Consider the following 12,658-nt stretch of genomic DNA (forward strand, 5'->3'; position numbering starts at 1 on the left):
CTGCCTCTGTTCCCGCTCCTTTTTGGGGTGAAACAGTTCTCACTGCTATTTTTCTTCTAAATTGTATGCCTACTCCCTTACTCTCTGGTCGTTCTCCTTATGAGGCTCTGTTCTCCCAACTTCCCAATTACTCCCTCCTGCGTGTTCCTGCATGTTTTTAGGTCTACTTGTTTTGTCCTTCTTTCCTGTAAAAATAGAACCAAACTTAGTACCCAATCTGTTCCATGTGTCTTTTTAGGCTACAGTCTTACCCAGAAAGGCTATCACTGTTATGACCCTGTTTCTCCTCGCCTTTATATCTCCCACCATGTTGCCTTTCTTAACATGTGTCTTACTTTCAGCTTCCCCCTATCACTGCTCCAGTTTCCAAAGAGGATTTGGTTTACATTAATCCATTTCCTTCTAAAGTCCCTTTGGATAAGTACATCTCTAGAGTTTCCTATGAGCTTGTTCCCTTTACCACCCCTTCTGCTAAGTCCTTCTCCACTGATCCCCACGAGTCTGCTCCCTCTTCTCTTCCTCCTCCTTCTCCTTCCGCTTCCCCTCTGGCTCTATCTCTGTCTCCTCCTCCGTTGTTAGTATATTCCCATCACAAGGCTCTCCCTCCACCAATTGTCTCCCGTACTGTTGATCCTCCTGCCTTTGACGACTTTGATCTTGTCAACCGTGTGTATCCCCTTTGCATCCGTAAACAGGTAGACAAACTTGGTTTTGCTAAAAGATGTTCTCCTTCATATTGCACCTTTTTGTTTGTTATTCACTCTTTTTCAGAACCCCAATCTTACAAGAAAGCCTGTCAGAATCCTAATTGGATTAGAGCTATGGAGGATGAATTGTCTGCCTTGCAAAAGACTACTTGGGAACTGGTTCCTTTGCCTGCTAGCAAGAATCTGGTTGGTTGCAAATGGGTTTATCAAGTCCAGACTCATTCTGATGGTTCTCTCGAGCATTAGAAAGCTCGCCTGGTTGCAAAAGGTTTCACACAGGAGTATGGTATTGATTATAAGGAGACATTTGCCCCTGTTGCCAAAATGACTATTGTCCGTACTTTGATCTCTATCGCTGCATCATTGGCCTCGTTATCTAATGGATGTTAAGAATGTTTTTCTTAATGGTCATCTCACTGAGGAGGCTTATATTCGTTCTCCCATTGGCCTTCCTCGTTCCTCTAGACAAGTTTGTCGTCTTCGGCGTACTCTATATGGTTTGAAACAATCTCCTCGTGCTTGGTATGATCGTTTTCAGACAATTGTTACTAAGTTTGGGATTCATCCTTGTGCCCATGACTCCGCTTTGTCTCTTCTTCACACATCTACTGGTTTTGTTGCCTTATTACTTTATGTAGATGATGTGATCATCACTGGCTCTAACTGTTCTGCTATCTTTGAGGTCAAGCAGCATCTCTTTCCAAACCAAGCCAAACCAAGCCAAGCCTTAAGTCCAATCAAATGGGGTCGGCTACATGAATCCTTCTTCTCCATGCGGCCCTATCAAAGGCCATTTCGTTAGTCAAATTAAGTAGATTCATATCTCTATTTACAATGCTAACCAACATTAATCTAGGCTTACCCCGTCCCCTAACAGTTCCATCTACCGTTACAACATCGCATCTCTTCACTACTGCATCTGTTAGTCTCCGTTGAATATGACCAAACCATCTCAATCGATTCTCTCTCAACTTATCTTCCATCGGTACTAGTCCTACCCATTCCCGAATACACTCATTCCAAATTTTATCTTATCTAGTCTTGCCACACATCCACCTTAGGATTCTCATCTCAGCCACACTCATCTTATCTACATGTCGTTTCTTGGTTGCTCAACACTCTGTCCCATACAACATCGCTGGTCTAATAGCCGTTCTATAGAACTTACCTTTAAGTCTAGTGGATATTCGTTTATCGCACAGTACCCCAGACGCACTTCTCCACTTACACCATCCCGCCTTAATCCTATGGGCCACATCCGCATCAATCTCCCCCGCTGTTGCAATAATCAACCCTAAATAACGAAAATGTGCACTCCTAAGCAGTTCTTGATTCTCAATCTTCACTTCTCCTCTGCTTTCATTGTTACTGTTACCAAATTTACACTCCATGTACTCTGTCTTAGTCCTACTTATCCAGAATCCTTGAGATTCAAGAGCTTTTTTTCAAATCTCTAACTTTGTATTAACTGCTTCTCTAGTCTTATCCACTAGCACTATATCGTCTGCAAAAAGCATACACCATGGCACGTCATCCTGGATATTTTTCGTCAACTCATCCGTAACTAAAGTAAAAAAATAAGGACTTAAGGTAGATCCTTGGTGTAACCCTACAGTGATAGGAAATTCATTTCTCTCTCCAGCAGGCGATCTAATAGTGGTCACCACACCTTCATACATGTCCCTAATCACATCAATGTAACATTTTGTCACCCCTTTCTTTGCTAACACCCACTATATTATATTCCGGGGCACTTTATCATATGCTTTCTCAAGGTCGATAAACACCATATGAATGTCTCTTCTCTTTTCTCTATACTTTTCTATTACTCTCCTCAAAGATAGATCGCTTCCATTGTTGACCTGCCGGCATAAATCCAAATTGATTCTCTGATACCTCTGTTATATCTCGCAATCTGCGTTCTATCACCCTCTCCCACACTTTCATTATATGACACATTAGCTTGATTCCTTTATAGTTGTTGCAATTCTAGACATCTCCTTTATTCTTATAGATTGACACTAAAATACTCTTCCCCCACTAGTCAACAAAATTTTGCTAAATAATCTAATCAACCAAGCAACCCCTTTTTACCCAAACACTTCCAAGCTTCAATAGGGATATCATCTGGTCCTAAAGCCTTATTTGATTTCATCTTCTTAAGTGTAATCTCCACTTCAAAGTTCCTAATCTAGCGATAGAACCTATAGTCTTGGTTTATCGTATTACTGGCTATTTCTTCCCCTATTGCCGTACCTCCATGTTCCTCATTTAATAGTTTCTCAAAATAGTTCTTCCATCTTTCTTTAATCTCTTCATCCCTCACCAATACCTTGGAATCCTCACTCTTGATGCACTTAACTTGATTAAAATCTCTTATTTTCCTCTCCCATATCTTAGCAACTTTGTATACCCTCTTCTCTCCCTCCTTACTATCTAGTCTAGTATATAGATCATCATAAGCTTTCAACTTAGCCTCTCTCACTACTTTCTTGACCTCCTTATTAGCTAATCTATAGCTCTTATGGTTTTCCTCAGTTCTATCATTTTGCCACTTTTTAAAGCACTCATTTTTTGCCTTAACTACCACTTGAACCTCTTCTCTCCACCACCAAGTTTCCCTAGAGCTGGGTCCCGTTCCTTTCGACTCTCCAAGCACTTCCCTTGAGATTCTCCTCATACAATTGGCCATCGAGTTCCACATAGTGTTAGTATCATCTTCCAAGGCCCAAGTACCTTCCTTATCCATTCTATTCTTAAATATTTCTAGTTTATCCCCTTTTAGGTCCCACCATCTCGTCCTACGACGCCCACCATCCTTCCTAGCTTGGTATTGCCCTCTAAAACATAAATCTAGTACCAAAATCTTATGTTGAGAGGTCAGGCTCTCTCCAAGAATCACTTTACAATCATTGCATTTTAGGCAATCCACTTTTCTCACTAAAAAGTAATCTATTTGGCTTTTAACTGACCCGCTCTTAAAGGTTATGAAATGCTCCTCCCTCTTCTTATACATAGTATTGGCCACCATCAGGTCAGAAGCCAACGCAAAATCTAAGATACTCTCTCTAGCCTCATTTCTGTCACCAAAACCGTATCCACCATGCACCCTTTCATAGCCTAGTTCATCTATGCCTACATGGCCATTAAAATCTCCACCTATAACCAGGTTCTCTCTTACGGGTATCTCCTGTAAGATCTCATCCATTTGCTCCCAAAAATTCCTCTTAGTCTGATCATCTAATCCTACTTGAGGGGCATATGCACTAATAACGTTCACTATATTCCCTCCAATAATTAGTTTAACTAACATAATCATATCCCATTTTCTAATGACCGCCACTACATTCTCCACAAGAGCCTTGGCAATTAAGATTCCTACCCCATTCCTGCGTCTATCCTTACCACTGTAATACAGTTTAAAATCGGTATCCTCAATTTCCCTAGCCTTCTCACCCGTCCACTTAGTTTCTTGTACACAACCTATACTAATTCTCCTCCTAATCATAACATCTACCAACTCCATCGTCTTACCAGTTAAGATTCTTATATTCCAAGTGGCTACCCTAAACCTATAGTCTTGGACTAGTGGGTTGCTTAGTCTATCTAACGGTTACTGGTCTTGATCTTGTCTATATTGTTCATGTGGTTAGCCAGTTTGTTTCTACTCCTTGTTCTACACATTAAGCTGCTTTGGTTCGAATTCTTCGCTATCTTCAAGATACTATATTTCAGGGTTTACTGTTGTCGTCTACTTCCACTTTGGACTTAGTGGCTTATGATGATTCTGATTGGGCTGGTGATGTCACTGATTGCAAGTCTATGTTTCTTGGCAATTCCTTGATCTCTTGGAAAAGCAAGAAACAAACTGTTGTTGCTCGCTCCACTGCCGAGGCTCAGTACCATGCTATGCCTCATGCTACTACTGAGATTATTTGGCTTTGTTTTCTTCTATCTGATTTGGGCGTACTTCAGTCTTCTCCGATCTCTCTCTATTGCGACAACCGCAGTGCTATTCAAATTTGCCCATAACATTGTCTTCCATGAGCGGACGAAGCATATTGAGATTGACTGTCACTTTGTCCGTCAGCATCTACAATATGGCTCTATTTCCCTTCCTTTCATCTCTTCAGCTCTGCAACTTACTGACTTCTTCACTAAGACTCACACCACTGCTCGGTTTCAGTTTCTTCTTGGCAAACTCTTAGTGTTTTCTGCTAAAACACCTTGAGTTTGAGCGGGGGTGTGAGAATATTAGATTTTATGTATATATGGATTTAGTGAATAATATTGTTCTAGGGTTAGATTGTTATATAAACCAATGTCGTCAAGGCGCCTCTTGCCACACAACTGCACACCATAATGTCATCGACAGTGTTGCCCACAACTTCATGTTGCCCAACCATGCAATAGCGTAGGCTCCCAACCTAATTGGCAAGCTTCCATCACATAGGGGTTGTTTGGGATAATCTAAATAAGTGTACTTTTTGTCTTTTTACGAAAAGATGTGCAGAAAAGTAGAGAGATAATGTGATGGAAAAAAGATAAAAAGATGGATTATATAGGAGATGCCAAACCACCCCTTAGGTGTCGTTTGGGAAGTGGGTTGGCTTTTTAGCTTTTTTGGTTTTTTTTGTGAGAGAAGAGTGTAATGATTATGGTTTGGATGTGATGTTTTGTTTTTTATGACTAAAATAGCCTATTTTGTCTTTTGTGGCTAAAATAGCCAAAAAAATCCCAAATAGCTCTTCCCAAACGGAGCCTAGGGTCCTTGTGGCGCCCATATCGAATAGCCACGTGCCCCTCCTTTACCCTGCACATGATTGAGGATAGGTTGCATGCCCATAACATAGTCTTCGTGCACGCTTGACATGCTATAGTCCACAAAAGGCCATTGTACACCCAAGAAGTTGAACTTGCATGTTGCACGAGTAACGTAAAGTTGGTCTGTAGCCCACAAGGAGCATTGCATATTCCCACAAGCTTAGCACAAAGGGTCTCACATGAGGGTAAAGCTTCATGTCTTTCAAATGTTCCCACGAGTTGCAGCGTTCCTACCAAACTGCTAGCTTTAGGCCACAAGATCCCCACGACCATGACTGAACCAAAGCACATGTCCGTGAGTTGGAACACAAGGCTTTGGTGGAGCCTCGATAACCTATTCAGTCTAAAACAACACTCCAAGATGCTACAATACATGGCATAACAAGTGTGTGTCACAAACCTTGTGCCTAGGAGGTGCACACTGTGTTGGCACTCATGCCATTTGATGACACTGTTCATAGGGCTCCCAAACATGGAGACCTAAGACACCCCCTCTGAGGGCCAAAGGCCCGCCCCTAAGTTGCCTTTAGTTTGCCCACTTTGGGTGGGGAGGCAGGTAAAAGCACACCTTACCCCTTATAATAGTATTTTGAGCCATTTGCTAACTAACATGAAAAAACATCGGCCATGTTTGACAAGTCATCATAACAATTTTTCATTAATTCTACAAATTATGAAAGATTACAATCTTTAATTATGGAAAACTACATATCTTCACAAATTTCTAGTAAAAATATCATGTCAAAACTCCAATGTTTGACCCCCCAAAACCTTATGCCAAAAGTTTAGCCAAATTATCCCACCAGGTTGCATGACGTGCACCAACATGCAAGCTTGGGAAGGCAGGCGCTGAGCGTTCTATTAGGCATGCTACTTGACATGCATGTGTTGGACTACTTGGGGACATTCTCCAAGCCAGAATGAGGTGTCAAACCACTAACTTGGACTCCTGATTGCATACTCATAAGCACTCCCAAAGGCCTTGACTTGAGCACTCCCAAGGTCACCACACATGCAAAGGTCACAAAGTTGGTCTTGAAAAATCAACTTGTGACCTCTGTTATCAAAATCTTACGATTCGCAATTCGAGTCGTAATTTTTGCAAAATCGATATGAATCTATGGGTGAATCTATTTTGGAAGTGAATCTCTAGTGATATCGCACGATTCACAATCGATTCATGATTCGATTCACTTGTTACGATTCATGCAATTTTTGAAATTATTGCGCCCGACATATTTTCGACATTTTTCTCTCCATTTTTTTAGTGAAAATGACATAATATAACTTCTAATAGTATTTAATACCAAGATAACCAACATATATACAAGATTTATTGTTATTTTAGTGACCATGGAGTTTTTAATAAAATCCAATCAGATTCAGTCAAATCCAACATATTTTTAACCTTTATTCTTATTTTTTGCCCCTAAAAAACATAATATATCTTCTAAAGACGTTTAAGATTAAAGTTACACTATGAATTATCTATTGCTATTTTATTAAATTGAATATAATTGAATATTACATGTATGAGTTCAGTTATACCTTTTAAAATGTTTTAGACTTTAAAATAAAAGATTCTAAATAATTCTTTCTTATTATTTGCTCACTATTACTTAGAAAAGTATATATGCTTATTATCCAAATATCAATATCATTGTTAATTATTTTTACCTTGAAAATTGATAATTTGTCTATTTGGTTATTATCTTTATTAAGAATGGTTGATAAGAAATATCTAAAAAAGAAAAAAGGTAAAATAGTGATCTTACATAGCAACATTTGTTAACTTCTTACCTATTAAACTACATGATTATCATTCAAAATAACATTTTCATTGATTAAAGTCTAATTATTTAATATTCATAAGATATATTTAACATCTAAATGTGTAGATATATAATTTTAAGTAATTTAAAAAAAGTAACCGAATCTTTACTATTCACGATTTGATTCGATTCGATTTGATTCGATTCGCGATTTGGTATGAGGCCATTTCGATTCACGATACGAATCCAGATTTGACAACTATGCTTGTGACAACTGGCCATGAGGTAAGGCCAACAAGACCACTGTATTGGGCCCTCAAATTTTAACAAAATTTAGGACTTAGGCCTTGTTTGTCATGTACTAAAAAAGTCAAAAAGTCAAAAGTTACTATCCTATTTAAGTCACATCATCTTATTTAAGTCACATCACCTCTCTACCACATCACTTCAAACCCAACCCAAACCCAACCCATATTTCATAAAAAGTCAAAAAGTACACTTAGAACATCCCAAACCAAGCCTAATTTAGCTCTTATAATAAATAAAAACAATCAATCAAAACAATTCCTAGAAATTGCAAAAGAAGCCAAAATAAAAATGGTGAAATCTTAAATTATCCAAACAAAATACCACTCCGTCGCATCTTTGTAGCTCAATCAAATCAACGGAGCCAAACAACCTCTCCCATTTGACAAAAAACAAGCCTCAACATTACATTTATACCTCTCTCATGGCAAGTTCTCTCTACATCATAACAATAATAAAAATCTTCGTTATTATTCTGTATCACTCTCTCAATTATACTACAAAGTCAAACTTATTACAACCATATTTATCTTTTTATCTCTATGCTATACGGTCAAAAAGGGGCGTCTCTCACCAAATAAAAGTTCATCACAAGTCCCTCCCCCTCTTGTTCATAGCAAAACAAAGTGTTATAAGTCTCTTTCTTTCTCTCTCTCATGAAATAAAATAAAATAAAAAGTAGCATGTACTCCTGTTTGTCATTATTATACATATCAAAAGGTGAATTTATACCGTCTCTTATCAAGGAGATTAAAAATCTCATCTCATCTAAGAAGCACGGACACTTCTAAGAAGGTGACATATTCGTGTCATGTCGTGTCGGACACCGATACTCTTTGGACACTTCCTCGACACGTGTCTGACACTTTTCAAAACCTGTCTTATTTTTTAATTTTTTTTAAAAACCCTAACACTCTTTAGACAATTGGATAATACACGTGTCTATCGCTTAAACACACGTTTATCGATTAGACACAGGTGAAACTAATTATAAGTTTGAACAAAACAACTTAAAATACAATAATAAAACAAAAACCATATAAATTTATAAGAATTAGTGTCATATTACATTTTTTATTATCTTTGAATAATATATTTATATAAATAGCATATAATAAATATTTAAAATTATATATTTTATGCGTGTCCTGCACATGTCGTGTCTTGCATTTTTTAAAAATTGGCATGCCAACATGTCCGTTCCGTGTCGTGTCATGTGTTCATACTTCTTAGCGTCTCATTGTACCCCTCTCCCACTTCTTCCTTTGAGGTGAAAATTTTCATGTTGATTACAAAAAGTAATTATCCTTCTTCACTTGGTTATCAAAATTACAGTAGGTACATTTATTTCATTTTTCAATATATTGTGTTTTATTTTCCACAATAGTCTTACATGATTTAATTTATTAATTATAAAAATTGTTTTGTTTGTGAAGGTTAGAAATATTGGGTGATTATAGAAAAAAAATTATAATTATAATAAATAAAATTGTTTTGATTGTGAATATACAAGTTTTCATTAAAAACTATAGTATCCAAAAATTAAACATTACAAGGTAAAAAATTATAAAAGGCCCAATTAAATTATTTGTCAAGAGCCTCAAATAGACTTGAGCCAGCTCTGTGTTTTAAATTGAATTTTGCTAAATTACATAGCAACAAGAACATATATATCTTTTGAATTTTATAATGCTATGTAAGTAAATTTTTCTATTGATATATATATATATATATATGCAAGCAATATTTGTGTGTGGGTATTAATAAATTTATAAAAAATAAAAAATAAATAAAAAAGTTATAACAGTTATTTTATTACATAATGGGCCAATTTAAGAGTTAAGTTTAGGACCCAAATACAATTTTTCACCTATAAAAAAACACTTTTACATAATTTTTATACAGTTTTTACATGTTTTGATACACTTTTTTTTGCATTTTCCAACATTAACAACAGTCTTTCTATAGACCAACAGCTAAATCACTACCAAAATTCCTGAAATTTTCCAACATTAACAACAGCCTTTTTAGCACATTCCTTATTCAAATTCCATAAACCAACAACAGCTAAATCACTACCAAATTTTCTAAACATTAACAACAGCCTTTTTAGCATTTTCCTTATACAAATTCCAATAGAGCAGCAAAATCACTACCAAAAATTTCTGAAATTTTCCAACATTAACAACAGCCTTTTTAGCACATTCCTTATTCAAATTCCATAAACCAACAACAGCTAAATCACTACCAAATTTTCTGAACATTAACAACAGCGTTGTTAGCATTTTCCTTATTCAAATTCCAATAGAGCAGCAAAATCACTACCAAAATTCCTGTAATTTTCCAACATTAACTACAGCCTTTTTAGCATTTTCCTCATTCAATTCAAATTCCATACATAGACCAACAACAACAACAGCTAAATCATCATCAGTGCCAAATTACCTGAATTTCTAGGCGAATCTTGGAGAAGTCATAGAATCGCTTCCCAGGCAAGTGCCGAAACTCGCCCCACTCGCGGCCATCATCATCGGAATCCGAGCGATTCTCCAACTGCAAAACCAGCGGCCTCCGAGTGCATATATCGCAACCACGGGGAAGGAAGTCGCGGCCTATGAGGGCCTCGAGCACGCTGGACTTGCCGCTGCTCTGGCTGCCGATCACCGCCACCTGAGGCAACTCAACCTTCGAAAGCTCGCTGCCAGCGCCGATGGGAGCGAAGATGTCTTGAAGCTTGTTGATGATGGGGATTACCGAGGAGCCCATTGAAGATGGCTTGGAGGATGTGGATAAAGAGGGAGAGAGATCGTCAATGGAGTTCACTTGTCGTCCCATTGTGAAATTCGTAGAGAGAGAGAGAGTGTTGTTTGTGAGATTGTTGGACAAGGCGGTAAGAGCTCAGTCTTTTTCGTCGCTCGACGTTCAAAATACAATTGACGGGAGCAGAGAGACAGAGAGAGATTTATTTGTTTGGTTGCTACTCCTGCGACTTAAGTCGCACGCTAAACAAGCGAGAGCCTGAAATATCTGCCTTTTTTAAAGAAAATTTCCTTTTACCCTCAAACTTTGCTTTGATGATCAATTAGTAAGTTGATCCTTGTAACGTATGTTTTTTTTTTTTTTTTGGTAGTTGATCCTCGTAACGTATGTGTTATTTTTTTTTATTAATTTTTTTTTTTTTTTTTTGTAGTTGATCCTTGTAACGCATGTGTTATTTTTTTAAAAAAAAAAAATTATTTGATGATATAATATGTATTATAAAAATTAATTTTAATTTTTAAATTAAAATTAAAATATAATTTTAATTATTTATTTTGATAATATCATCGCTATCGTTTTATAAAGTTACTAGCGTATGCCCGTAACTAAAAGCACGGTATAAATAATATTAGGATTATAATATAATTGTCATCTCAATAATACTTAAATTTATTTTTTAATTTGATAAATTCACAAATTTATTATAAAATTTTAGAGTTCTCATAAAACTCCTCACGAAAATTCGTTTTTGCTTATACAGTATATAGCTAGATAAATAAATCTTCCTGACATACATACAATTTCCACGGACATACATATAATAATGTTTTTGCTTATATAATTATATAGAAATTGTATGTATGCCCATAAGGTCCCAGTGTATTACGAGCATATATACATTGTATGAAAATATGTGTAAAATATATTGAAAAAAAAGGAGAAAATAAAAAAAATAAACAAATAGACAGAAAAATAAAAATGAGAGAAAATTAAAAAAATAAAAGAAAAGAGGGAGGAAGGTGTGGTCATGGGATCTTGGAAAGATGAGTGAGAAAAGGAAAAAGTAAGAGAGAGAAGTGAGAAAGTAAAAAATGTACATGTAGGATATTTTTTGAAAAATTTATCTCAGCCATTTTTTTATAATTTGAATAGAACTGAGCCGTCCAAATGTCCTAGTAGAACAAATTCAAAAACCATCTCACTTTATTATATAGATGTTGAAGATTCATATGAGGTTTAAATTTATAAAATCTATCAAATATTCAATATATTTAAAAACAATAATTAATTGTTCAAATTTATTTAATTTGTGGATGATAAAATTCATTAAGTAAAATCTTACTCATAATTCTGGGATCGCAGACTTTTTCATAAAATATGAATAAAAATAAGTAAAAAAAATGAGAAAAAAAAAACAAATAGAGTGAAAAATAAAAATGGGAGAAAATAAAAAAATAAAAAGAAAAGAGAGATGAAGGTGGGATCATGGGATTATAGAAGAATTAGTGAGAAAAAGAAAAAGTAAGAGAGAGAAGCAGAAAAATAGAAAATATACAGGTAAGATATTTTTTGAAAAATATATCTCGGCCGTTGTTTTATAATTTGAATAGATCTGAACTGTCCAAATGTCCTAGTAAGACAAATGTTTATAGGACAAATTCAAAAATATCCAACTTTGTTATATAGATTACTTGAATACTTACATATATTAATATTAATTTTATTTAAATTATTTGTGTATTTTAATAATTTTAGTTTTATCGTATTATAAAAATATAATTATCATATAATAATTTTGTATGACATATATTAAATTAAAAAATAATAAAATAAATACTCATTTTGATATTAAAAATAATAATTAAATTAGAAGAACAATTAATAACATAAAATTAAAAATAATTTTGTAGACATCTTATTTTGGACGACCTTAAGATTTGATCGCATTCTTTTGAACACTCAATGATAAAAATTATAATATGATATATTATGAATTTCTCGGTAAAAAGTCAAATTTAAACTTTAATCCCAACTTTTACCCATTTTAACAAAATTATTTTAGATCCGTTTTACACTTCCTTTTCTTTTCTTAGCTCCGTTTTACACTTCCTTTTCTTTTCTTTTCTTTTCTTTTCTTATTTTTATTCTTATTCTTGTTATTATTATTATTATTATTATTATTATTATTATTTTACTTCCTTTTCTTATTCTTTTCTTATTCTTATTCTTATTCTTGTTATTACTTGTTATTAGCTCCGTTTTATCCTTTTCTTACTTCTGTATATATTT

General features: G+C 35.3%; 1 protein-coding gene across 4 annotated transcripts in view; it reads right to left on the bottom strand.

Moving 5' to 3' along the window:
* The window catches only part of LOC114295557 (dynamin-related protein 3A), a 98,436-nt gene extending 87,743 nt beyond the window's left edge, over positions 1-10,693 (bottom strand). For 3 of the 4 annotated variants that reach the window (XM_028239821.2, XM_028239820.2, XM_028239819.2), the window contains exon 1: positions 10,055-10,677. In XM_028239821.2, the coding sequence (XP_028095622.2) occupies positions 10,055-10,444 (390 nt within the window). In that variant the 5' untranslated portion in view covers positions 10,445-10,677. Of the gene's footprint in view, positions 1-10,054 lie in introns of all 4 variants that reach the window. The other variant, XM_082892338.1, reaches the window with a different exon arrangement.
* Between the last annotated feature and the right edge of the window lie 1,965 nt (positions 10,694-12,658).

The sequence above is a fragment of the Camellia sinensis genome, chromosome 10 (assembly GCF_055761805.1).
Source record: "Camellia sinensis isolate YWXY chromosome 10, ASM5576180v1, whole genome shotgun sequence".
Taxonomy (NCBI): Eukaryota; Viridiplantae; Streptophyta; class Magnoliopsida; order Ericales; family Theaceae; genus Camellia; species Camellia sinensis.